Source organism: Pezoporus wallicus, unplaced genomic scaffold (assembly GCF_028554395.1).
Source record: "Pezoporus wallicus isolate ANWC-B61680 ecotype Strahan unplaced genomic scaffold, APGP_CSIRO_Pwel_v1 contig_5104, whole genome shotgun sequence".
NCBI lineage: Eukaryota > Metazoa > Chordata > Aves > Psittaciformes > Psittacidae > Pezoporus > Pezoporus wallicus.
In genome coordinates this window covers 959,059-983,439 of record NW_026637335.1, presented here as the reverse complement: position 1 = coordinate 983,439, position 24,381 = coordinate 959,059, and the positions used below count along the sequence as shown (strand labels likewise).

The 24,381-nt window shown below is 44.5% G+C and overlaps 1 protein-coding gene across 1 annotated transcript in view; it reads left to right on the top strand.

Annotated features, from left to right (window-relative positions):
• SH3BGRL (SH3 domain binding glutamate rich protein like) overlaps window positions 1–24,381 on the top strand; it is a 30,789-nt gene that overhangs the window by 558 nt on the left and 5,850 nt on the right. Inside the window, exon 2 of the mRNA XM_057404765.1 lies at window positions 22,408–22,593. Coding sequence (XP_057260748.1) covers window positions 22,408–22,593 — 186 coding nt within the window. The remainder of the gene's footprint in view (window positions 1–22,407; window positions 22,594–24,381) is intronic.

The window sequence follows — 24,381 nt, the reverse complement described above, 5'->3', positions numbered from 1 at the left end:
CTTTATTCCCTTTACATGGACTCATGCATGGTGGCAGGCATGTGTGGCCGCTGTCTGAGTAGCTGTAGGTTCTTGCCGTGTGGGAATACCGGGTTTCACTTCTTACGGCCCCGGTAGGCAGCGGTTGGTCAGGAGACCGCATTTTTCACAAGGAAAGTAAACTAGCAAACAAAAATAGTGGGGGTTCGTGCCTAAGTTCAGCTGTAGCGTGGAGCGGTAATGCACAAGGTTGTCTCATGTCTGCTTGAGCTGTGTCAGAGATGCTCCGAGTCTAAAATCCAGAGGATTTTGTTGCACTCAGTATGAACGGGTACAGAGCTACCAAATGCCAGCTGTTGCAGTTAATGGTCAGTGACTTTTACTGTGAGCAGATAAAAAGACGGAGCTGTTGCTCTGTGATGACTTTTCATGCTGACTGCTATGCTGTGTACATCAGGTGTAGGTTCCCAGACTTTCAGGTGATGGTGATGTACAGAAATTCTCCTTCTCTGGTTCAGTTCAGTTCAGTCCAGTCTTCAGCAGATAAAATGCTATGTTGGTAAGCTTTGCTGTTGATGGTTGTGATGCTGGAGCCCCTTGTTTGGCTCTGATGGCAGAGGCTGAGCCCCGCAGTGACAGAGTGCAGATGGCACAGGAGTGTGTGCCTCGGGTGGCCCTGCTGTTGCTCTCTTCCCGAGTCATTTTTATTAATCGTGTCATCGATGTGCTGATGGTGAAAAGCAGGTGATTATCTGATGCTCATCTGGGGAGTGTCTTGAAATCACGAATAGCTCATTCATGGGGGGGGGGGTCCAAGGGATTTCTGCTGGGTTTATACCAAACGATCATCTGGAGGGAAAGAAAGAGTCATTAGCAAATTGAAAAAGTAATTCTTTCTGTCTAATACAGCTGTTAATAGGTTTCAAGTTGGCTGATTCAGTTGCCATAGATTTTTATCAGTGACCTCTTAATGGCAGTTATTGATTCCTGTCTGTGTGGTGATGCTAAGCTCTGGGGGGTGCAACCACTGATTTCAATCCTGACTATGTTCCCCTGTTTTTAAATTAGGCTTTAATTATTAGCTTGGTGGTTTCTGTGATGTTGTCTGGTCCTTGTGTGGATTGTGTATGTTGCAAAGCTCTATTCTGACTGACTGCTGCCTTTTAGGCTCCTTTGTGAATCTTTGATGGTGGAATTTGAATATAGCGTTGGCGTAGCCTGTTTTTGTGGAATTTGAGTGTAACATGCACATAATTGCTAGTTTTATGACGTCTGTGTGTACATATATAGAGATATACTTGTGTCTAAAGCTGGTGCAGCTCCAGAAATCTTGCGGTACTGATCAGGACTTGCACGTTCGCAGTTTGCTGAGTACACCGAGGGTGTTTCTGTTGGCAGGGCTCAGCGGAGTACCTCACAGGGTGGCTGTTTTCTTTCTCTTATAAGAATTTTAATGAATATTTAAACCAAAAGTCAGGCAAGAGAGGCAGCTATCCATGCTCTATAGAAGTGGGTCATTTTCATGGGTCTTAAGCCATTGGTGAGACAGGCTTTGCTTGGAGGACTAGAGGAGCCTTTCTGGATGCTCAATTTGAAATAACCCACTCCAGGAATGGAAAATCCACATCAGAGGAGGTTGCTACAGAGAGATGGAACAGAGTCAAAGCTGTTCCCAGCGAAGTAACTGAACTGGCTAACGTCAGCTCTGTAAGGGCCCTCACTCCTGCTAAGTTGCCTTTATACCGCCAGTGACACTTGGCACTGTGTTATTTTGGTTTTTAAAAGATTAATTTGCTTGAGTAGAAACAAATCAGAGAGAAGTGTAAGGTAACACAACTGCCCCATTTCTGTAAGTTGGTGAAGCTTTTGTGAGACGCCAGAAACATTGCCTCCTACTGAAGGGAAAACGGGTTAAGATTGCTTCACACCTCACAGCCAGGGGCTGTAAGTCTTGGAGGGTGCCCAAATTTTGTGGTCTTTTATTGGCCAAGTCATACTTTATTATGTAGTGTAATTTGCCACATCATAGTGTATAAAATGTTTCCCCAAGGCACTGTTCTCCATAAAGTTTATATTCAGTGGTGTGTATCTGGGAGGAAAAAGTATCTTAACAAGCTCATATCTAAGCAGAGGCATCTTGCAAGTGTATTTAAAGGGATTTCTGGTGAAGTTCACTTAATTCCCATGTAAATGCATCATTCAGAGCCTGGGCATGGCTTTTACAGTGACAAGTGTGACTGCTGAGCTGCCTCTTGATGGGCTCAGTGTTATCTTTGGTGTGTTTCACTGACGGCAAAGTCCTGTGTTTGTACTTGGTCATGCAGTTTGCTTTATGCTCTGTATGGTAGAGGTAAAGGTGACTTTGTGTTTGGGTGGTTCATTCCCACAGGTCTAGAAGCAGAGATAGCTGAATATCCTGGAAGTTTATAATTAAGGAATTATATTGCAGCCTTGGTGTGGCCTCCTGTTTGAATTTCACCCCAGAAATCATCATGTGATAGTTACAGCACCAGTTTCGTGCTGTATTTGGAAGTCTTGTATGGAAAGTTGCCCTCTTTAATCTTTTTCAGCGTGAATGTTGTACTGGCAAGTCATGGGCCGAGGCAGGGATTCATGGGGTGCATTGTAATTATGAACATGAGCTGTAGACACCAAACCTGAAAATATGCATTTGTAGCTTCTGTCCAGAAGAGTCTCTGCATGATGTACAGTTGTAGTGAACAGTGTTAGTATGCGACAGTGTTGGAGGCTAGGAACGTGAAATGGCAGACCAAATGTCGCATTCAGAAGCACCCAAGCATTGACTGGAGCAGGGACTCCACAGGCTGTGCGAGTGATTTGGCTGTAGGCTTCTACGCAAATCCTTCAAGAGACGAAAGGAGGAGAGACCAAATAGTAATTAGACTCTCGCTCCTGGAAGAAAAAGGGTACAAGGAAGGAATAAGCTGAGTTGCACAAGTCCAGTCTGTGATTTTCTCCATTAGCGTTTAGGTATTTGTTGCTCTTTGGGTAAGAGGTCGCTCCAGCTTCCCTGCAGCATCAGAAGCTCTTGTTTGTGTCTTCCTGAAGGCATCTGGGTTCCCAGTTTTATTGATCTCCTGTGGAAAGGAGCCAGCTGTTAAAATTCTTCTCGCTTTTACGAGTGTGCATTTGTTGCCAGCAACTGCACTGGTCTCGACTGTGGACTTGGAGTGAATTATGTTAGTTCGTCCAGCGTCCCTTTGCAAGCTCTGGGAGTAAGGATGAAACCTGGATGCTATGGCTATGGAAGTGAAGTGCCAGCACCAGAGATGGTGGGCCAAGCTCTCCTCTGTGCCACCACCAGTGCTGTGGGCTGTGGAAACTCCTGCATCCAACCCTGGTGTCCAGATGATCCTCGGAGCCAGGCACTTCACCTCTGTGGCCTACAGCCCGTGCTTCCGTCTCTCCTCCTCACTTGTTTGGAAGGCCCCGTGGGTGGTTTTCCTTCCTCACCTCCTACAGCAACCGCAGACATGGGAAAAATAAGAGATGAGTTCCAGAATCAGTGTCAGAGACCCCATGTTACACATCAGGCTCACTGCTGTTTAGGGGTGGTGTTAGAGAGGAAAGGAAATTTTAGTTTATTTTCTCATTCGGAGTTGGGGTTGTGAAGTGTTTCATGTTTTTCTTGTATTGTTTCTTTGCTTGAGAAAGGATCTGGGTCTTCTCCTCCCCACCCACCAGGAAATAAAGAGGAAAGTAGCCTGTGGTCTGGAGAATGAACATTTGCTCATAATTACTCATTTCTTTTCCCCCACATAAACCTGTGAGGCACAGGAGCGCGTTCTGGTGCTGCTGGGGATGTATAGCCAGTGGCAAATGCTTTCTAGAACTTTACAGGTTGCACCTGAGGGAGAACAGTTTTGGGGAAGAGCAGCTGGAAACAAGGAGACTTGTGCATAAACACCAGCTCTTGTCTTTGTTCAGCAGCTCAGGGCTTTGGGAGGGCTTGTGAAGCCACTTCATCCTTCCAAAGCAATCACAGTGATGATTGGACATGGAAAGGCGGATCTCGTACAAATAAAAATAAGTTATATTTTTATATAACAGCCTGCTGTCTGTTTTGGTGGTTTTCGAGTTTTTTGGAGTTTCACTGTGTGACCCCCCCCCCCCGGTGATGGGGGCTCTGTGCTGAGCCTTGCTGAGGGCACAGGCTGGGTGGTCCTTTGCATCTGGTGGCTTATGGGTGTGTTTAATGAGTGTGTCTTGTGCTGCAGTCGTGTCCAAGGCTGCACATGTGTTGTCAAAGCCCGGATGCGTGTGGTCACATTTGTCATCCCGGAAGCCTCGAGCAGTGGAGCTGCTAAAGAGCTTCCTCTGGTCCAAACGGCGATGAGTATCGGTGCAGTTCATAGGAGAAGAAAACACTGACGCAGATCTTTTATAGATAGCATTGTCATATGATGCAAGTTTAGGTAAAACCAGGTATTTTGAGGAAAATAAGTTGCATATGTAGTTTTAAAAGCAATCTCACAATTGTTTATATATTTTTGTGATATTTAGCTCTTGCAGTTTATATACTGTGGGTGAAACCTGCCTTGTTTTCAAGGCTCGGTATTGATTTTAAATCCATCTCTTGTGTAAACATAATATGCATCAAGTACTTTTTTGGCTACCCAGTTAAGGAAACTTAATGTCCCTCCATGAAGTGGTATGAATTGTTCTGAATTAGAGCTCTTGTGGTTGGAGACAAAATACATAACGAACCTAGAGAGGCAGTTAGCTAGGATACGTTCCATCCGCCTTGTGGGTTGGGGTTTTTCCTTTAAGTCATTATTCCAAGCTCTAGGTAAGTTAAATATTTTTCTTAAAATGTTGCATTTAAATTTTTGGTAGAGCCAAAGATGAAATTGACCACAGTTGTTGAAATAGTTTTAATATATAAAAATAGAAAGCATTCTGCTGTGCTTAAATAAAAAGTTTTCTGACAGCATGAGAAATTATACTCCACAGTTAAGACTAGGAAAAGTTTTTTGCTGAGAATTTCTGTAGATTGTATATGCCGGTATGACAGTGTTTACTTTGAGATGGTCCATCAGGATTATGTCTTTCTCTTGCTCTGCTTGAGGAGAAAAGGCTGACATGGAGAAGAAGCTGTCAGCTTGCACTGGCTTTGCTTGAACCCTGAACTGCAGCACTTCCTGAGATACGATCCATCCAGTGTTATGTCAGAGCACTTGTGGTTTCTTAATAAATATTTGTGAAGTTGAGCAGGGAACTTTTCTTGTCCTGAGGCATTAAAGTTACCTTGGAAAAATTCCTGTGGAAGTCAGTGAATTGGTATGTGTGTAACAAGCAAAGGATGCAAACCCCAAGAGTCACTGCAAGGTTATTCTTATTTGAGGAACTGGAGAGAAAAGAGAAAAACGGACACATTGATAAATTTCAGCTGTTCAGGCTCAAAACAGAACTAGAATATTCTCCTGTATGATAAAAAGACGAGCTAAGGAGGTGTCATTGTCTCAGCTGGAGATAGATGAGCTCTGCTTTCATGCTCCCCAGCCCTGAATTGTTGCTCTGGAAACACTGATCTTATTCCCTGGGACTAACTAGTGATCTGGAAACCTGAACCAAATCCACAACTTGTATCACTATTATGCTATTCAAACATGAAAATACAGTGTTAACAGCATTTGTTTAATCCCAGCCATATTCAGAGGAGTTCAATATTAAAGTACTTTTGTTGGTCAGGTATTTGATCAAGCCTGGAAGAGTTTTAATTGATTAAAATTAAAATTAAGCATTAGCTTTTCTACTACTATTTGTCCCAGAACAAAGTGTCCATCCAGGAGCATGTCCTTTGAAGGACAGCATCTCCAACTGACTATTAAGGCCCTTTCTCTGAAATTTGGAAGACAGTAAAGTGAGACACAAGAAAATCCAGAGGGTTAGCATCAGGCTGTAGACTGAGTGAATGCTGTCTGGGTACAGCTGAAGTAGTCTTTGCACCTTGACTTACAGCTCCTTCCTGTTGGACTTGATTTCCCCTGTGAGAAGTGGATGTGGTGGTTCGATTTCTTTAATTAGCTACCAAAAGTTTAGTTTTATTGGGGCTCTCTTTCCATGCGTGCACTGTTACCTATTGGGAGACCTAGTGTTTCAATTGCTGTGGTATTGTAGTGAAGAAAGGAGCCAAGGGCAGCAGTGATTTAAAAAGGGATCTTGGGGAAATCTGGAAACTATGAATTTTCTTCCTGTGCTGTGCAAATTGATGTTATTTTTTGTTAGACTTCTTCGTAGTGGATTTGTGGACAGATACAGAGCAAAGGAAGAATCAGTACACTGTGAAAAAAAAGCTGTGCCTCACAGCTGATTTACCTGGGGCAGCCACAGTGCACAGGAACAAAGGTGATCCGTTAATACTGAAACCCTGGACTCCTAGAAAGTTCTGGATAAGCTTTGGCCAAGTTAAACATCTATTTATTTATAAAGAAACTAAGCTACTGTGGATAAGATGAGGGGATTTTTTTCTTTCTTTTTGGCCTATACAATTGATTACACATCAGTTGTAAAACCAGACACGAATCGAGACTTTGGAATATATAGGCAGCTTTTGCAATATGCAGAAGTTACAAGGACATCCTACAGAGATCTGTACTGTGACAAGGCTGTTGGTGAAGTTGCACAGTGTGAGAGCAGCTCTAGCTGTCCCAGGTGGGAAGCTAGGAAGAAACAATCATCCTCCTGTGCAGGAGTGAGCTGATACTGTTAAGCAGAGAGGTCTTGGAGCCATACTAGGTAATTCTACAGAAATATCTTATTGGTAGCCATAGAAGACAAACAACATGTCAGGAATCTTTTAGGATGGGAGAGGGCAAGGGGAAAGAAAAAACCCTACTGCTGTATAAATCTGTGGTGCATCTATATCTTAATAGGCTGGGATTGCTGAGTTTAAATGATGAAGGCATATTAAATAGGGTGAGGCGATTGCTGTAGGAGGAAAAACCAAACGAGGTAGAACTTTGCAACTAAGAAAGAAAGAGCTAAAAGGTATGAGAAGTGGTGAAATCCTGTCAGGCATAAGGGAAAACAGATAGGAAGTGATTATTCATCGCTTTTCCTAATGCAGTGATGGGGGGGGGAGCAAGTGAGGCTAGCAGGTGGCAGGTTCAGAATAAATGAAGTATTTCTTTGACAACCTGTAGTTTAATGGGGAAACTCACTACCAGAGAACATAATGTATGCCAAAAATTGCATGGTTTAGGAAGTAGTGAGACAAATTAAGGGGGAAAGTCTATTAAGGGCTATTAAACATAATTACACCTCTGACTCAGAGCTGCAGATTACTGGAGTCTGGGAATGTATAATGTGGTGTGGCCCTGCACGCTCAGTCTGTTGATGTGCTCTTCCCTGGGATCTGTGGCCGGTGGAGACAGATACTGGGTTAGGCAAGTGTTGGATCAGACCCAGTAAAGCTGTGCTTCTGTTCTTGGGTGAAACTGGCTCTGCTCCCAAAATGATCTTAAGAGTTTTCATTTAAAAATTTCAGAATGTGTTGTGCAGCAATAATGTTCGATGGAGAATGTGTCTGTGTGTTTGGCATGTGCTGGTTTGTTTTTAATGTGTGGTTATTGCAGACTCCTGCAGTTGTAAGAAGGCTCTGGACTTTAGATGAAACTAGGATTTTCCTCTGAAGTGCAAAGATTTTGTAGCTAGGTTATATTCAGACATACCAATGTGACTGAAATCTTACCTCTCGCTGCAAACTCTGTGATGCTGGGAGAGACTGAAGATATGAGAGGAACTTTTAATTGTATTTGTCCCCTGTATCTTAGAAACGGGGGTGGGAGGAGCAGAAGTTACAATAATAATTTTCCTCTTGGTTTCCTTCTGAACAACTGCAGTTCAGTTCAAGAGCCAAGGACAAGGCTGTAAGAGATGTTTGTATGAAGCTCTTTGTTATGCTTGTAGTCTCAAAACTTCCTGCTGAGAGATAAACGCTGAAATATCAAGGTTTGGACATTGAGTAAGACTTTGCATAGGGATGATGTGCCATTAGATCTCCTGGTTTACATATAATGAAACATGCTGTGGGATGGAGGTGGTGATTGGGATGTTTGGATCTGGGGCAGTCAGCATGAAGCAAGCTCTACCAGGTGACATGCAGCCTCTCCCTCTGAGGTTTGAGTTGAATGCTGTGCTTGGGTGTGACTGGGAAGGGTTTCCATTAACCAAGGATGCAGTGTGACTCTTTTCCTGGGCTCTTGGCTGGACAGGGAGACGTGAATGAGAGCTTGAAGGAATGAACATCGCTGTTCTTCACGTGCCTCATTGCCGGTCACGATCTGAGCATCTCTTACATGCAAAACATAAGCATTGGGTGATGTGGATAGCACATGATTCCAAAACCAACATGGTTTTGTAGCGTGAACTACAGATGCTGACATGCATCGTGTTTAGACCTACCTAATAAGGTGGGTGTATCAGAAACCTCTCCTGCCTTTGGGATAGGTCAAAATAAACTGGCAAAGCCCCACGTAAGCAGCCTTTGGGGAAAATAATAGTACTTTTCACATTTTTATGAGGATAGCAGGTTTAAACAGCACATCTGTATTCACCTCGTGGGATCAGCCTTTGGCTGTACTAGTATCACTGGGAGTTTTGCCATGGACTACAGCAAGACAAGATTTTACTCCTTAGGAAATACTTAATGCTGCTTCTCCAAGACCATTCCTGTGCACATGCTGCAAATGTACTCAGCCAGAGCAGCAGCTGCAGAGCAGCTGGCAGAACTGGAGAAGAGCAGGATAACCCTGTGAATGAATTGAAAACATATCTCAAAACATCCTCACTGGACATGGAAAGAAATGAAGTTCAAGTGAAGTTGCTTTATGGATAATAGATATAGGCAGGAAATACAATATACATGAGTAGAAATAAAGATAAAAAAAGGGGCAGGTCTGCAAACTTACTTGGTAGTGACCTGATAATCCTGATTAAGAACTGGAAATTCCTTTCCACCCTGTAATGCAGATAAGCATGTCTCATGGTTCTGGTGGCTAAGTCCATGAAACCTTTGTGCTTGAGCAGTCTTTCTCTAAATTTCTGTTTCCTTTCATCTCTCATGAAAATGTACCAGGAGATGGCCGTGAGAGGCTCCGTTTCATCCACAGTGAACTGAAGTTTGAGTTGTGCATGCTGTGGAAAGATCAGCTTAAAAAAAGCCATGCCAGAAAATGCTCCTTCCAGGAATTCACACCTGTATAAACTGAGGAGCAGCTGGACAGACGCTGTGTCTTCTATATAATGATTTGGGACCAAAATTAGCAGCTTGGACGGTGTTAGGATAGCTATCACCTCACACTGCCAGCCTTCAAGTATTAGGCTGAGACTGAAAAACATCAGGGGAATGAAGCTATTTTGGCTGCTTGCCCAGGCCTGTAGAACTCCATCCTACAGCAAATAAACAGCTGGGGGACTTAATATTTTTAAAACTAAAATGCAGTGTGTATTTGTCTTAGTCCCTGGTTGTGGTAAGCAGATGCTAGCTTACCAAGAAGGAAGGGAGGCAGAAGGAAGCTTGTGGTTTAAAAAAGAAAGACAAAAAGCAGATGGTGACAAGAGTGATATAAAAACCTTGAGAAGCCAGTGGGGGTTTGCAAAGTGGCCTCTAGGTCAGGCTCTGTCAGCGGCCATGCCTGCCACCAAGGCATGGGCAGCATCTGCATTAGTGCTCCTGGTCTGGGGTGGAAGGTGACACTTCCCTTTGAGTGCAGTGATGTTCCCTTGGCGATAGGAAGGACCTTACCATGTTGGAAAATACTCGTTTTAAATTCCTGTAAAGTGTGACTCCAGGATGTGTCCTGAGGAATCCTCTTTGAGATAACCCCCCAGGCACTGGCCTTCCTGGCTGCTGCAAGCAGCAGTTGAACAACTCCTGTACTGCTTCAGCTGCTGAAAGTGTTAGAAACTTCAGTGTGGCTGATTCTTGTGGGCTTCCTGTTTATCTTCCTTTTTCTCTCCCCCCTTTGAAGACACAGTTTCTGGAGTTACAGTATTTTGTCCAGATCTGCACTAAAATAAAGAGGGGACCTGGGGTTCCCAGGATGATATGCACTTGAAATGATACCCAAGAAAATTATCCAGTCAGAAAGCTTGGTCTATTATGTATTGTCTGCTAAATCTTTCATCTCTGGAATGCTTTGGTGTGGCTGTACTGACCTGCTATTGTATCTCAGTTCAGCCTGACCTTTTGGAAAGAGGAGGAAAACTTGTATTTAATCCATAGCTTTTCTCTTAATCCCCTCTTCCTTTGCATTATGATATTTAGTTATTTTACTTCAGGAAATAAAAGCTTTTCTTCTCTCGAACAATTTATTTGGTTTAGTTTTAGGATAGCGGTCATCAAAAAGACTGTAGCTAAATAATGTCTGTGGTGTACGACATTATTCTTCAAAGAAAGTAATACAGATCAGAATCACCTGTATGTAGCACAAGATCCCTGAAGTCATACCATATTTCTTCTTAAAGTAGTTCTTTATTTAAAGACAATAAATGCCTGGCAATATAAAGGCAGTGAAACAGCTATTAATGCTGTAAACTTTTAGTCTTGTCAGTTAATTTAGTCTCTCTGTCTGCTAAACCATAAGAGGAAACAAACCCTTTATTGCAGACCACAGGAGCCTTGTGCAACACTTGTCTTTTAACTCCTTTCTTAGTCAGCGTTCTTCTCTCATTAGAAGAACAAAACAAAACATGTTTTTCCTTTCCACTCTCTCTGCCATGCAGGGCTCTTCATCCACAGATTCTGACAAAGAATTTCATTAGTAGCTGTTTCAATAAACACCCCAAATGTAGACCCCTGAATTCTGTAGTGCTCCCTCAGTAAATACCAGCCAAGCGCTGTGCTGCATGTGGAGGATGAAGTTTCAGGGTGGAACAAGGTAGGAACTGTGCTGTTCTAATTGGTGTAACGTGACAGCCAGCAGTTCTCACAGGGGGTAGCTGCTGGTAGCATTGCATGGATGGGCTAGTACAACCTGTCCAGGAGCCCTCTGTAAAAATGAAGATGAAAGAGGAATAATTCTGTTGGCTTTCAGAGAGAGACTGAAAAAAACTGGCAGAAAAAAAACATACTCAGAACCTGACGATGGTGGTGAGGTCCAGGCTTTCAGGAATCAAGCCCTTTTTAAAGCTTCTGGAGAAAGTAGTCAGGTTTCCAGAGGCACCCTCAGTGCCTTTCCCCCATTTTTCTCAGCCACATTGAGAACTTTTGAATATCTAGGAAAATGTCTTCATGTTCAGAGATTTTTCTGCAACTCATGTGATGCTGAGCCTAATTGTCTTGTTAGAGACTAGTCTTCTGTGTGTTAAATCGCATTCTAGTCAGTGTGTAAAGCCTGTATGTGAGGCTGGGCTGTGGTGTATTTGATACTGTTTGTAGAAACACCCAGAAGTGATCCTTAGCACAAATAACAGAGTAAATAAGCAGTGATTTGAAAAAAATAATTATTCCTGCTGGGTAACAGCTTAGGAGAGGAGGTTCTGAGAGGCGAAGGATGCATTCAGAATTGTTCAAGGAGTCTGTGACAGAGGTAGCTTAGACTTAAGAACTTTTTTTGTTCTTCCACATAGCAAAATCTTTTGTTTCCCAGAACTATTTTTTGTGCCTGAGATAAGAGAGTGCAGCTGAGGCTGTAGAGACACAGGCAATTCACTGACCAGTCATGCCAGGAGAAGAGGCTGTTGCTGGAGGCCACTCTCTGTTCAGGTCCTCTCTGAGTTGCCCATTGAGCATCCCAGGTCTGAAGGAGGGGGTGAGCACAAACAACTTTACCTTCTGTCGTGGCCAACCCAGCTGGCACTGCCTGGAAGAGGGGACTTGAAGTGGTGACAAAGACCCCGTGTGCTGGCTGGTGCGTGGGGAGAGGTTGGCTGTGGGTTGCTCCCAGGTCCAGCCATGGTGGGGATGGACTGGTCCAAGCACTCAGTACTGGCATTAACCCAAATGGCTTCATTGATGTTGAAGCAGAAACGTTACACAGGGTCTCTTAAAGCTTGCAGTTCTCTGCTGCTCTGTTCTAGTTGTGCCAGACAGCTAACTCTGAACATCAGTAGTGGTTAATGAGGGAAAGTTCAGAAGCTATGACAACAGGTTTGTTGTTAGATTTCTGTTTTCCTGCTAACTATAAGGCTTGCTCAGATTAGTGGAGTTTCTGGAGATGCTCTGCCCGATACACCATTCGTTTCAGTCCCCGGGGCAGTTTTTGTTAAGCTGGCACTGTGTTTTGCACTTCTTCTTTCCAGCTGATCTTGGAAGCCTGGTGATTGCTGCAGGATAATGCAGTGTGTGTTCGGTTCCTTTGTCTGCTTTTGCTGCCGCTCTCACATTTGTGATGTTCAGGAGTTACATTCATTTTATACTGGTTTACACTGGTGCAAACCCTTTTGTTTTTAATTAACCCTGCGTAGAGTTTGGATACAGTGACTGAGTGCACGTTAGACGTCTAGGGGAAGAGAGCCTGCCAAGCTCCAAGTCTGCTGCAGGAAACAACTGTGCGTAATAAATGAAGAGTTCATATTCTGCTGCTGCTTATGCTTTGTTAACAGATAACCAAGATAATGGAGCCTGTATTCCTGCAGTAGGAAGCTGCCTCTCTGTTGCTTTTGGACCAGACAGGCGGTTTTCAGGCTTATGAAAGTCAAATGCCACAAAACTGACTTAGAAAATCGCCACGGGTCAATTTATTTTGTGTTGTAATGGTGGTGTTTTCCTTTTGATTATGACAGTTCCGGGTGCTGCCAGGGTTTGTGAATGGTTTTGGTGCACGTAAAGCTATTGCTTTGCGTTACGTCAACATTTCTTTACATTCTTTTCTAAAGCAAGGTAATGGGAGGCTTAGGTCTGGAAGCTTGATTTTGCAAGATACCTTTATTTTGGCTAACCTCAGTAGTCTAGGAACTACAAAAAACCCTTGATAATGTGAATATTTGCATTTGCAAGTCCTTCCTGTTGCTGAATGAAATAAACACCCAAGACAGGAGCGGCCAGAAGCCATAGTTTAATACGTGCTGTCAGTTGGAATACTGGCTGCTGGGAGAGGTGTCCTGCACCTGTGCTTTTCCTTGTGATGCCACAAGTATCCACATGTTGGGACAGTGAGCTGTGTTGAGGATCCCCAAAACAATTACTGCTGTGCAACTGGAAGAGTTGGTCCAGCTCTGACCTCCACGCAACAGTGCCAAGGCAAGACGTGCTCAGAGACAGGCATTTGGAATTCAAGGCAAAGGTTTCTCTCCATAACCCTGGTTTAGACAGGTTGAATGTATGTGGTCCCAGTGATGGCTGTGCTTCCCAGAGGGTCGTTCCTGGATAACCATCCCTGGACCCAGCCGTGGAGGGGAGCAGCCTGGACAGAGTGAGCCTCTGTGCAAGAGCCTCTGGATGCTGGAGAGGCCTGGGCTCAAGCTGCTGCCAGCCCGGTCTCAGAGACACCAGGCTGCTTCCAGTGCAAGGTTCATCCTTGATCAAACAGCCCTAGTGGGGCTGTTTGCAGAAACCACGTGAAGGGAGGGGAGAATTGTGCTGCAGTCACTCCTCCTGGGGCCGCAGGGGCCTGGAGCCCAGTGTGAGCAGGGAGTTCAGCAGCAGTCACTCACCCACCTTGCTTTAAATCAAGCACAGATTCTTCCTTTTGAGAGAAGACAGATGTAAGTCTGACACCTCTCCAGATCTGAAACACTTTGCCCAGTGTTCAGCAGTTGGAAGCTTTGTTTGCATTCACTGTTTCTCTCTGTTCATGCTGTTAGGTTGTCTACAGAAAACAGGCACGTAGAGAGGTTTGGTGCCTCTTCTAGTAACAGTTCTGGTGCTGTGAGCCCATTCTTGCAACTTCTTGGATTTTAACTGAATTTTCATGTACTGGAACTAAATCTGAAGTTTATTAAATGGTACTTTTATACATTGTCTTCAGGTGTTGCCAATGATAAGATGTTCTGTGTTAGAAACCTGGTTAACACCACAATAGTCCTTGACAAGCAGGTGTAAAAGGGTGAATGGATTCACTCCACATGACCCCAGTGCTTGGATATTTGTTTAGGGCAGAATTTGACTTAAGCTGTGATAATATGCTGATGTTTAAGGTGCCTTCACAGAAGGTAAACTTAAAACACATTACAAAACAATCAAGGCTTCATTAGGCAGTGCTGCTACTGCTGTTTGCCAGAAGCTGGGAAGATATAAATAAGGAAATGTTACTTGTCCTCATACTTGACTAATGGGTAAAGGAGTCTGCTTTTGGCCACTGCTGGAGGAAAGTAGCTAAACAGAGATTGGATGCAGTGCAGCAAGTCACTTCTGACCTATTTATGGCCTTTTAGTATCTTTCTCATTAGAATTTGACTGTAATAGAGCTTTGGTAGAATTGGCTGTGCTGCTTGTCTGACACAGAACTAGTGACATTCAGAAATCTTGCTGCAACATTAAACTTGAGTCCTGTGTACATTTAAATGAAAGAACCAATAAGGTTTGAGTCTGAATTTTTTTAACTGGTTCATACCATGTAACACTAACGATGGTGGACTCCTTAGGGATTGCTTCTTCCAGCTGCTTGTGTGGTTATGCCCGCAACATGATTAAGGGGTTGCATAACATACTCCAGCCTTGAATTTTGCTAACAGATGTCTAATTTTGCAGATACGAAGTGAACAAACACCCCAAATCACCATGTAGGGTAACTGTAAAGAGTTTTTGGAATCCTGTTTCTGAGCAGTTGCTTTCCATGACCATTGATTCCTGACACATGCTGTTCTCAGTGCTGTACTTACACCTCCAGCTGAAGTACTTGCCTGGATCTCCCCTGGGTGGGGGTAATCCCATGTGCATCCGGGGTGGTGGAAACCAAGCACTAGTGGCGTTTACACCATTACTTTTCCTAAGTGTGTATCATTTCACAAGGTGCAGAAGTCCTTGTCTTGAGCATATGCAGCGGTGCTGTCCCACCATTCGTATACATACATGTACAGTGCACGTACGTAGTGTGAAGGCAGCATCCAGCTGGGTGCTGAGTGCTGGAAGAGGAGGAAGGAGTGGGCAGCTCGACTGCCTTTCAGAGATGGTGAGCCTGCGTGGGTTACTTCAACTTTCAGTGCTGTTTCACAGCCTAAGTGAATGTGTGAGAGCCTATATTTAGTATTTTCCTGTGCTTCTCAGCAGAATTAGGCTGAAGTTTGTTTTCTAAATGAGTATCTTCCAATTGATGATGGTATTACTTTATTCTTTCCTTTGGAGCCGTAGAGAAAAGGTTTCTTATTTTTGCTTAACCAATTCCTTGAAGTTCTGTAGCAAGACACAGCAATTGGGAACCTGCTCTGCAGGCTGCTTTACTGGGCTGTACCAAATGGAGGAGCCAGGCGTGTGACACTGGCCAAACTTCCCAAAGCCAGCTGAGGGGACTAAAAGCCAAACTCCCACTGGGGATTTAATTCTCTTCTCAGTCTGTATCAAAGAGTAAATGGAAAGTGAGTGGGAGCTGGGTCCGAGGGGTCATTGGCTCTGCTGGGAATCCTGATCCCTAGACTTTAGTACAAGGAAGGGGGTATTAATTTTTGTGTTTGGTTCTTTTGGCAGGAAATAACTTACTGAATGCACTGGGATCTTTAGAGTTCGGATTTGCTGGTGTGGGACTTAACAAAGTTTTAAGCCTTGGGTTATTGAATGAGTGCACTTACAAAGGCATTCTAATCCATGAGAGAAGCTTTTCTTTTTGTTCTCATGAATCAGCTTTTCCATTTATGTAACTTTCTGTATTTTCTGGAGAAAGTTATGGTCTTGTTTTGGGAAGTAGAGACTTTGTCCTTTGTTCTAGCTGTATTCTTGGCTGGTGTTGCAAAACCTGATCTGTGATGTGGTACCTTACGCCTGGATAATGCCCTACTGCAGACAGACCACATGATTCCAGGCTCGATGCAACCACAAGGTTAGGTTGTAAAAGCTTTTCAGAAGGCTGTTTTTTCCCCTCAGCCTTGCTCTGGAGCGGTGCTTTCTTTCACCCCAGGACTTTTTCCTGCTTTTAAAAAGTGTCTTCCAGAGCCACATGTGAGCAACAGGAATTTGGCCACTGCTTTCACTGCGAGCTGGAGCCCGGTGCCTCCTGCCCTGGCTCTCAGGCTGTGCGGGACACTCATGCAACCAGGGTCAATGATGATGAGAACCATGGCCAAATAAACAGCTTTTCAGCTGTTGGGGGCAAACCACATGAAGACAGGGCTGCTGTAGCAGCTATGCAGGATACATGGTGATATGCCATGGGCTCTCCCAAAGGGCCCTGGAGGGAGAGAGTAAGTACATATGGAGCCCATCTGGATGCTGCCTGATTTCTGCAAAACAAAAAGCAGGCAGTATAAGTACAGCCTGAGCTATTCCAGCCTCCTGTGTTTGATTTAGGTCACATAAGTTCATGGTGGTTTTACTGTGCTTGTCCTCAGTTTCATTCCTTACAGACCAGAAACCAAGCAGTGAGTGACAGAATGATGATATAACTACATGTAATGCTTGGCAGAACAAAGAAGTGGTTCTCTAATGATAATTGCCCAGACCTAAAAATACATAGATATGTAAGATACAGGGAGAAGTAAGAGTGAGACATGAATTGCTGGGAGAAACCTGAGAGGTGGCCTGCAAAGCTCTGACCAAGCAGGTCATTGTTGTAGGTGCCGACGAGTTTCCCACTTTTTGACCATCATTTATAGAAGATGGTGACCACCAGAACTGAGACCTCTGAATTTTATACTAGTGTGTGTGTGTGGAATCTGGCTTGTACATATGAATAACCCAGTATTGGAAAAAAATCAGAGGAAGCTGATGGAGACTAGGACCAAGCCTGCTTGGGAGGCGTTTTGTCTCTGAAGGGAGCCTGTTGTAGTGTCTTGAGGGTGGATAATAAGCCTGGGGGGGCCTTCAGGAATCCGTGACATTTCGCTGCGTAGCTGAGCTGCTACACTGTGTAACTCCTACATATTATACTGCACTGGGAGGCAAAATTGCAGCGTTTTGCAGCAAATTTGGAAGTATTAGCTTCTGAATTAGCAAGGCGCAGGGGAAAGGCAGCATAATTTCAGAAATGAGATGAAAAATGTAAAAACAATTTAAAAAAAACCATCTTTTCATTGATTCCCCGAAGTGGCTGTGAATTGCTGTCTTGTTTGCCAGCCACAGCAGCAGAGGTGGTCAAGTCCTGAAGTCACAGCGCGCAGCTCAGCTTGCGGGACGCCCTGCAGCAAGTTAATTTGGCTTGGCAGCAGCACAGCATTCCTTGTGCTGCCCCGCTCCCTCCAAAGAAAACCACTTTCTGGGTATTTTCCGTCGGCTGCAGCGGGGAGTTTGCTGCAGTTTTCTCCCGCTGTGCTTTTCCCTTTCTCTGTTTAAATTTGAGCCGATCTGCCTTTCAAAAGGTACTGAACCGTTTGAAGAACTGACGGTTCTGGCTACAAATGGTAGCATCGTCTGGGGATTTGAACTTCTTCACCTTTCTGCACAGATAGCCCCTGTGGTTTTAGAGTTTCCTCCCTCAGATGAAGCAGCTTGTCTAATATCATCAGTGGCTTAAAACACAACCACTTTAAAGATGTAGTTGTTTTTTTTCCTTATCTAGGAGCCAGAAGGCTGGAATTGGAAAAGGTAAAAACCTTTAAAGCCGGTTTTGTCCTTAAACCGAGAAGGTCTAGATGAGGGATTGCTTCTCTCTTGTCCTTAATTCTTGCTCCTGGCTGTGAGGTTGGGAGCTGCAGCTCACGCCATGTGTTCAGCAGGAGCTGGGTGCTGTAAGCAATGATACAACCATGGCTGCAACTTTAAGGAAATGTCTTTAAAGTTCTTGAAAATCCTTACAATGATGTATGAGCCATTTAATCACATCTTTTGAGGGATAAAAACGAAACTCTGGGGTTTTTTTCCCTGCATGGAGGTCACAGGATGCACAAAAATGGTAGAGAAAACCCCATGCCAGTGCTGGAACAGCAGAGCTGCAGCTGCATTATTGGCATGGGGAAGTTTCTTGTGTGATCGAAACAGCAGCAGTCAGACTATAAACTTGGTTTGGGTTCCAGTGGTCCATAAATAGCTTTCCAAAACATGTCTATTGTCCAAAAAGGAATTTATTTATAAACTGAAAAAAATAACAAGACTTAAAACAACCCAAACCCCTCTTGGCCAGTGTAAACTAAATTGTTCTTTTGTATGTACATGCCTGTGTACAAAAAGGGTAGAAACTTCTTTGAACTTCATTGCAATAAAATGTTTAACACAACTGTTTCCTTGCAGCAGGGTAGTGCTGGTGGGCTGCCTGTTGAGCAGCCAGTTTCCAGCCCTGGCCAGACCTGGGGATGGAGTATTGCCACTCACTGGACCAGGGTCCTGCAGCATCACCCCTGCCTCCTTTCTGCTTGTTATCTTTTAGTTGGTGGGCTTTGTTTAGGGTTGTTTTTTTTTTTTATACCATTGAGCGAGGATTTGGAGGAGAAAAAAACCCACAGGTTCTAAAATGTTGCAGCGTTTTCTGGAAAGTCTTCTGCCCACTTTTGCCTTGCAGCTCCATTTCTGACAGAGAACAATTTGTTGGAAAATGTCACCTGTCTCTACTCCTTGTGGCCCTGATGCGGTTTCGCTTGTGTTACTGACGTGTGCTGATGCGAGTCACATCTTGGAACAGTAAATTTAACTTCTGGTGTGTGTTCAAGTGAGGGACAATACTTGTTCATAATCCTAAACTACTCATTTTCATCCTGTTACTCTGTGCACATGCTCTCTTGAGAGCTTAGTGTTTCATAACTGGCTTGTAGCTGGAAAGAAAGAGAATCTTTTTACACAAAGATACCTTAAAAATCAGAAAGTCTGCTGAATCATCAGCTTCTGATGCTACTTATGCGGATTTTGTATGCAGAAGATTACAGCTTGGTGGTGAGACTTCACGTACCCATTGCTAACTTGCTATGAAGCTATTTCTGTCTGGAACAGACTTTAAAGGCCAAACTGAAGTGAAAATAGATTTGTTTGGTTTAATGTTTCCTTTCAACATTATCTTAGGCACGTCAGCAAAAAGTCTAATATTTCCACTTGCTTGAGTAATTTTAGATGGTTTTCCCCCAGGAATGGCCTGAGAAGCGTGAGTTGGTGTGTTCAGGCTGAGAAATCCGGTGTGTGTTCCTGGGGCTGGAGGTGAAGCCATCTGGGAACAAAACTTGAGGGCATTTGTGTTTCCCCAAGCAGTGCAGCTGTGAGCTCCAGCACATGCAGCCCTTTCTTTCAGCAGTACTGGTGTCTGCTGCTCCGCACCCCAGCCCCTCTCCTTTTGTCCCTTTGTCTCCATCCTGCCTCCACTGCAGGATCTTCCCCTCCATCTCCATCCATCCATTCTGCTTATTTCCATCCACTCCTGCATGCAGCCGCTTCCTTCCTTGTGGTTGTCTACCCATCCCTGCCCTTGTGTCCTCTGTTGTTCCTATCCACGAGGGCTCACACTGCAGTACCCTGCCTCAGCAACGTTGCTCTCTGCTCTCCAGCTCACACACTGGCTGTATGCACATTCCTGGCTTTCCACTGGCACTCTCTGCCCTGCAGAATGTGTCAGGAGCCCTTGGTATAAACAAAGCTTTTTGTGTTTGCAAACTGCAGTTAGCTGAAGCCTATCAACCAAAATAGCTTTAGACATGACAGTTGTTTGCACAGGACGAGGTGCGGTATCTGGAAAGGCACTGGCTGGTGTCCATGCCTGGTTAGGCAACTGGGAGAGGTTTTTTTAGGAAGCGAGTGCTGCGTGTTGACAGGCGCATCCTGAAGAATTGGCTCCTCACTCCTTCCCAAACATGGGCAGCAGGAACCATCTCCCAGGCTCTTGTCCTGAGGAGAGCATATGCCCTTTTGAGTGAGACAAAGTACCCTGAAGCAGCAGCAGGCGTCTTTTGCTTTATTTTAGGCACTTCCCTCCCTGTGGTATTCCCCTTCCTGAGATTAATAGAAGTTATCTAAACAAGATCCCATAAAATAATGTGATCTGGCAGCTTGGAGTCTGTTTTGTCTGGTGGTTGGTGCCATGTTTCTCTGGAACATTTAATGCTCTTGCATAAGTGCTTGTCACTGTGGTTGGAAGACTTGTCTGAGGAGCTGGGAAAAGACATCACCTCTTAATCTTCCAACCTAGGAGGGTTTTCTTAGGCCAGAAAACTAGGGTTTCAAACTGGTACTACTCATGCATCAACACCAGCTCCTCACTTTTCTTCGCAGTGCTTTTAGAGAATCACCTCCTTTGACCACAGATAGACTGAGCTACACAGAAACCAAACGCCCTTGCTTGCCTTTCATATGGTGCCTTTTCCAGCAGAAAAGAAACACATTTCCAGCTTTGCTAGTTCTTCATAAACAAGCAGAGAGTGTTCATGGTTGTGATACCTGTAACTTAAAATACAACCCAGAGACTGTCCTTGCTCTGTGAAACTGGGAGAATGAGTGAGAATAAAGCAAAATGGGCAATGTGGTGGTGTATAGAGAGGTGTTTGGCATACATGTGTCTCAGAGGAAAACTCTATTTAAGTTCATTGTATGAAATAATGGCAAGTAGGGTAGCCAGAGGTATTTTCTTCATGCTGAAGAAACTTGATCTTAATGGCTGAGATAGTCCAGCCTGGTCAGATTTGGGGCTGCAAGGAAGGACTGGATATGCAGTCTGCCTTTGAAGGGGTTGAACCGAGAGGCTGAGCTGAGATGCTGTAAGGAATGTGAGGATGTGTGTATGGCTTGGAGGCAATTGAATAGTAAAAATGATTTCAAGAATGAAGAAACTTCTCAGGAGATGAAAAGAGTAATAACTGTCAAACAGCTCGTGTTTGACATGGCAGAATGTACAGTTTAATAGTAGATCGGGTAAAAACTTGGTTTTCTTTTTTTTATTAGAAATGTGGGACAGCTCAAAGTATGTTCTTGCTAAGCAGCAGATTTGGGACACGTACCTGAGGCTGATGAAAACTCACTGGATCTGTAATTTAGAAATGGTTAATGAAAATGTCACTAGTTCAGGGGGAAAAAATCCATTTATTACCAGGTCTGATGCAGCCGTGCTGGGAGAGGAGGGGTGGCCATGAAGGGTGAGTGGCAGTTGTGAGGAGAGAGCAGCAGCAATGGACTAAATGGATGCTTAAAGACAGCCAAGGCATCGGTGGGCTGTGCTCTCCCAAACTTCATCCTTCCAGGGCTGCACTTGTCCTGCACCAGCACCCTGCAGCCTCCCCACGGCTCCTGGTCCAGCTCTGCGGCCATGTGAGCTGCGGCTCCAGCTCTGGCTCCGTATTTGGCTCTCAGCTGCTGCGCCCTGACCCTGGCACTGCTCAGGGAGGTTTCCCTTTGCCGTATATGGAGAGGCTGCTCGGGAACGCTGCTGCAGACCTGAATTAGCAGCAGTACAACATCTGTACAAAGCTCTGCTGCTGCTGCCCTGAGCTGGTTGGGTTAAAGCAGGGCCTTGGGCTGGGTTTGCAGCAAAAGGAATAATTTGAGGAGACCAAATTTCCCATTAGATCCCATTTCTTTATTGCTTGCCAGGATGCGCATGGTTATAATTTCCTTTATGGTGGTACAGTCATGCAAAAGAAGAATAGAGCATAAGCAGACCCTCTCTGTATCAGGAAGTCAGTAATTCATATATGGCAGTAAATAAAAACCACTGTCCTGTAAAAAGCCAGCACAGTCTTTGCCACACGGATACTGCTTTTCACATGGGTGCTGTGTGAGTATGCAGAGGATGGGCTGCATCAGGTGTGGGATCTTGTCCAGCCTGTGCAGTCAACACCCCCAGGCTTCTCCTTCAGATGAGCAAGGACAGGGCTTGTGGGGTCGCAGCTCTCCAGAGAGCATACCTGCCACCACTGAAACCCAGAACACAGCAGGAGAGGGTTGTTTGATTTTCTTTTTGTGCAAAGAAACATAAGCCAAAATTACTTTGGGATCTTACTGCTAGTGAGAACTTGATGAGATCTCTAACACGGAGTCCTTGCAGCAAGGTGGGACTCTGGTTTCTCTGAGGGTGGGTTCAGCGTGTGCTTCCAGGGCACGAAGGAAGCAGGTTGTACCTCAGATGGCCCTCCAGCACACTTCACTGCACCTGAAAAAGCAACATTCTTAATTGTATTGACTTAATTGTAAAGCATGGCCAACACAGCCTCTGCGAGGGGACTGCTCCCACCTTTGCTGTGCATTAGAGACTTTAGACCTCAGCGTGTTCAGTTATACGGGAGCCCAAGTCAAGGCTCAGATATAACTCTTTAGAAAACTTTTATTCTAAGAGTTTTCTTGTAATTTCCATTTTCAGCCTGTTTTGCACCCCCTTGTTTCTGCATTGAACCCTGGAACTGCATAATTAGCAGCAAAAATGGTTTGACTGATTTTGTTTGCTTTCTCTCCCCTCTTCTCTTTTGTGACAGATTAAAAAGCAGCAACAAGATGTGTTAGGTTTCTTGGAAGCTAACAAAATTGAGTTTGAGGAAAAGGATATTGCTGCCAATGAGGAGAATCGGAAATGGATGCGTGAGAACGTCCCTGAAGACAGCCGGCCAGCAAGTGGGAACCCGCTGCCCCCCCGGCTCTTCAATGACAGCCGGTACCTCGGGGTAAGGAATGGCTCCAGGTCCCAGCATCTGCTCCCTCCCAGTCCTCTTGCTCGCTGTTGTCACCAGCAGGGAAGGACTTGACCAGCCCTGTGTTCAGGCGTGCACAGTGCGAGGGGCATGGAAGGTGTTAGACATTCATCCCTCCTCTTGGGCTTGTAATCGTAACTGATTCCAGGTCCACCATAGAGGAGAGATTAAAGCTTGGACCTCCTGATTCTTAGGTTATTTATGCTACTTACTGGAAAGAGCCTACCACCACCTTGCAGTGTATATATATGCCTCCCCCCCCTTCTGTTTTTTTTTCTCTCCTCTTGTGGCTCTGAAATATATGCCTCCCCCCCCCCCCCCCCTTCTGTTTTTTTTCTCTCCTCTTGTGGCCCTGAAAATGTACAGGGTTTTTTAATTCTCATGTTCACCATAATGGTGAACTAGCACTTCACAGATCTGGCACTGTTGCACCAACCTTACGTTCTGTACCAAGTTCAGAGTTCTGTTCTGACTGTGTGGGGTTTGCCCATGTGTGTGGATCCCAGATAGCTCTATAATCTGTTCATCTTCCAAAATAAGTGCTCCTATGAAGTGATGTCTGCCATGCTCTTAGATCAGTTTTGTGATCCTCTGATCCGCTTTTGTGTACTGCTTTCAAAATGAAGGCTTTTGCAGCCCACTTACTCCAGTAACTTGAATGGATTAAACTCATGTTGTAAATACAATTTCTACTTCTAATTATTTTAGTGCTTGATCAAAAGTAAGTTGCCCTGCAGCACTTCTACTCAGCAGGCCATGCCTGAATGGTTATTAGATTAACTGTTAGTTTTGTTTTTTAAACTTAGTATCTTCTGAAAAGAGCTCCCAGTATGAGACCTGGTCCTGTGTGTTGGATTTCTAAGTCATTTTGCAGTCTGGTTCTGACCTGCAAAGTCTCTAAGCCAGAACCTGCTGATTCTGGACCTTTGTGAGGCAATTTTGTGGCTACTGAAAAATTACTCTCAAAGGTCCAGGAAATTTTTTCCTGCTTGTAATAAAAGCAGAACTTGAAACTATCCACAGTGAGCTAATGCACTGCTCGGCTCTCAAAATGTTACTGACTGTGCTTGTGACGCAGAAAAAAGTTGGTTTGGAGCAGCAAATGTAATGATCAATAGTTGTCTGCAGCAGGAAACTGAGAAGGGGCTAGTCACAGAGAGTGAACATCTCTGTTCTGCTACCTCTTTAAAAACAAACAAACAGAAAGAAGCAGCAAATATTTCTGTACCAGTAGGAATTCCCACTGGAACAGTATCACCTTTCTCCCTTGGTGTACCAGAGCTTTAGGGATGTCAGCAGATCACTGTGTGGTTGTCCTTTATCAGTGCAGTGTTGCCAGATTCCTGCTGCACTGCTGCAGCTGTGCAGCAGAATGGGGTTTACCATGCAGGGATGTGGGACAGGAATTAAAAAGCTGTATGCACCTAAATCTGGATGCCTGCTTGTCAGAGGTGCTTCCCCAGCTACAACCTATGACAGTTGTGAATACAGTAGCTTTGGGAAAAGGGGGTTAGATGCTTTAGACCAGTTCTTGCTATGGGTTTATTTCATCCCTCAGATTTGGGTTGCTGTCATCTTGAACTTTTTGAATTTCAGAGAGTTAATGTAGCTTGATTCAAATTACTATAGTTTAGCTTTCAGGAAGGCCAAAGTTAATTCTGTGCCCACACACGTGAACCTCTTTGTCTTTATCTAATCCATCTCAAGCATGAACTTCCCTGTATATTTCATCTGATGCAGCATAGCTGGCAGAGGAATGAG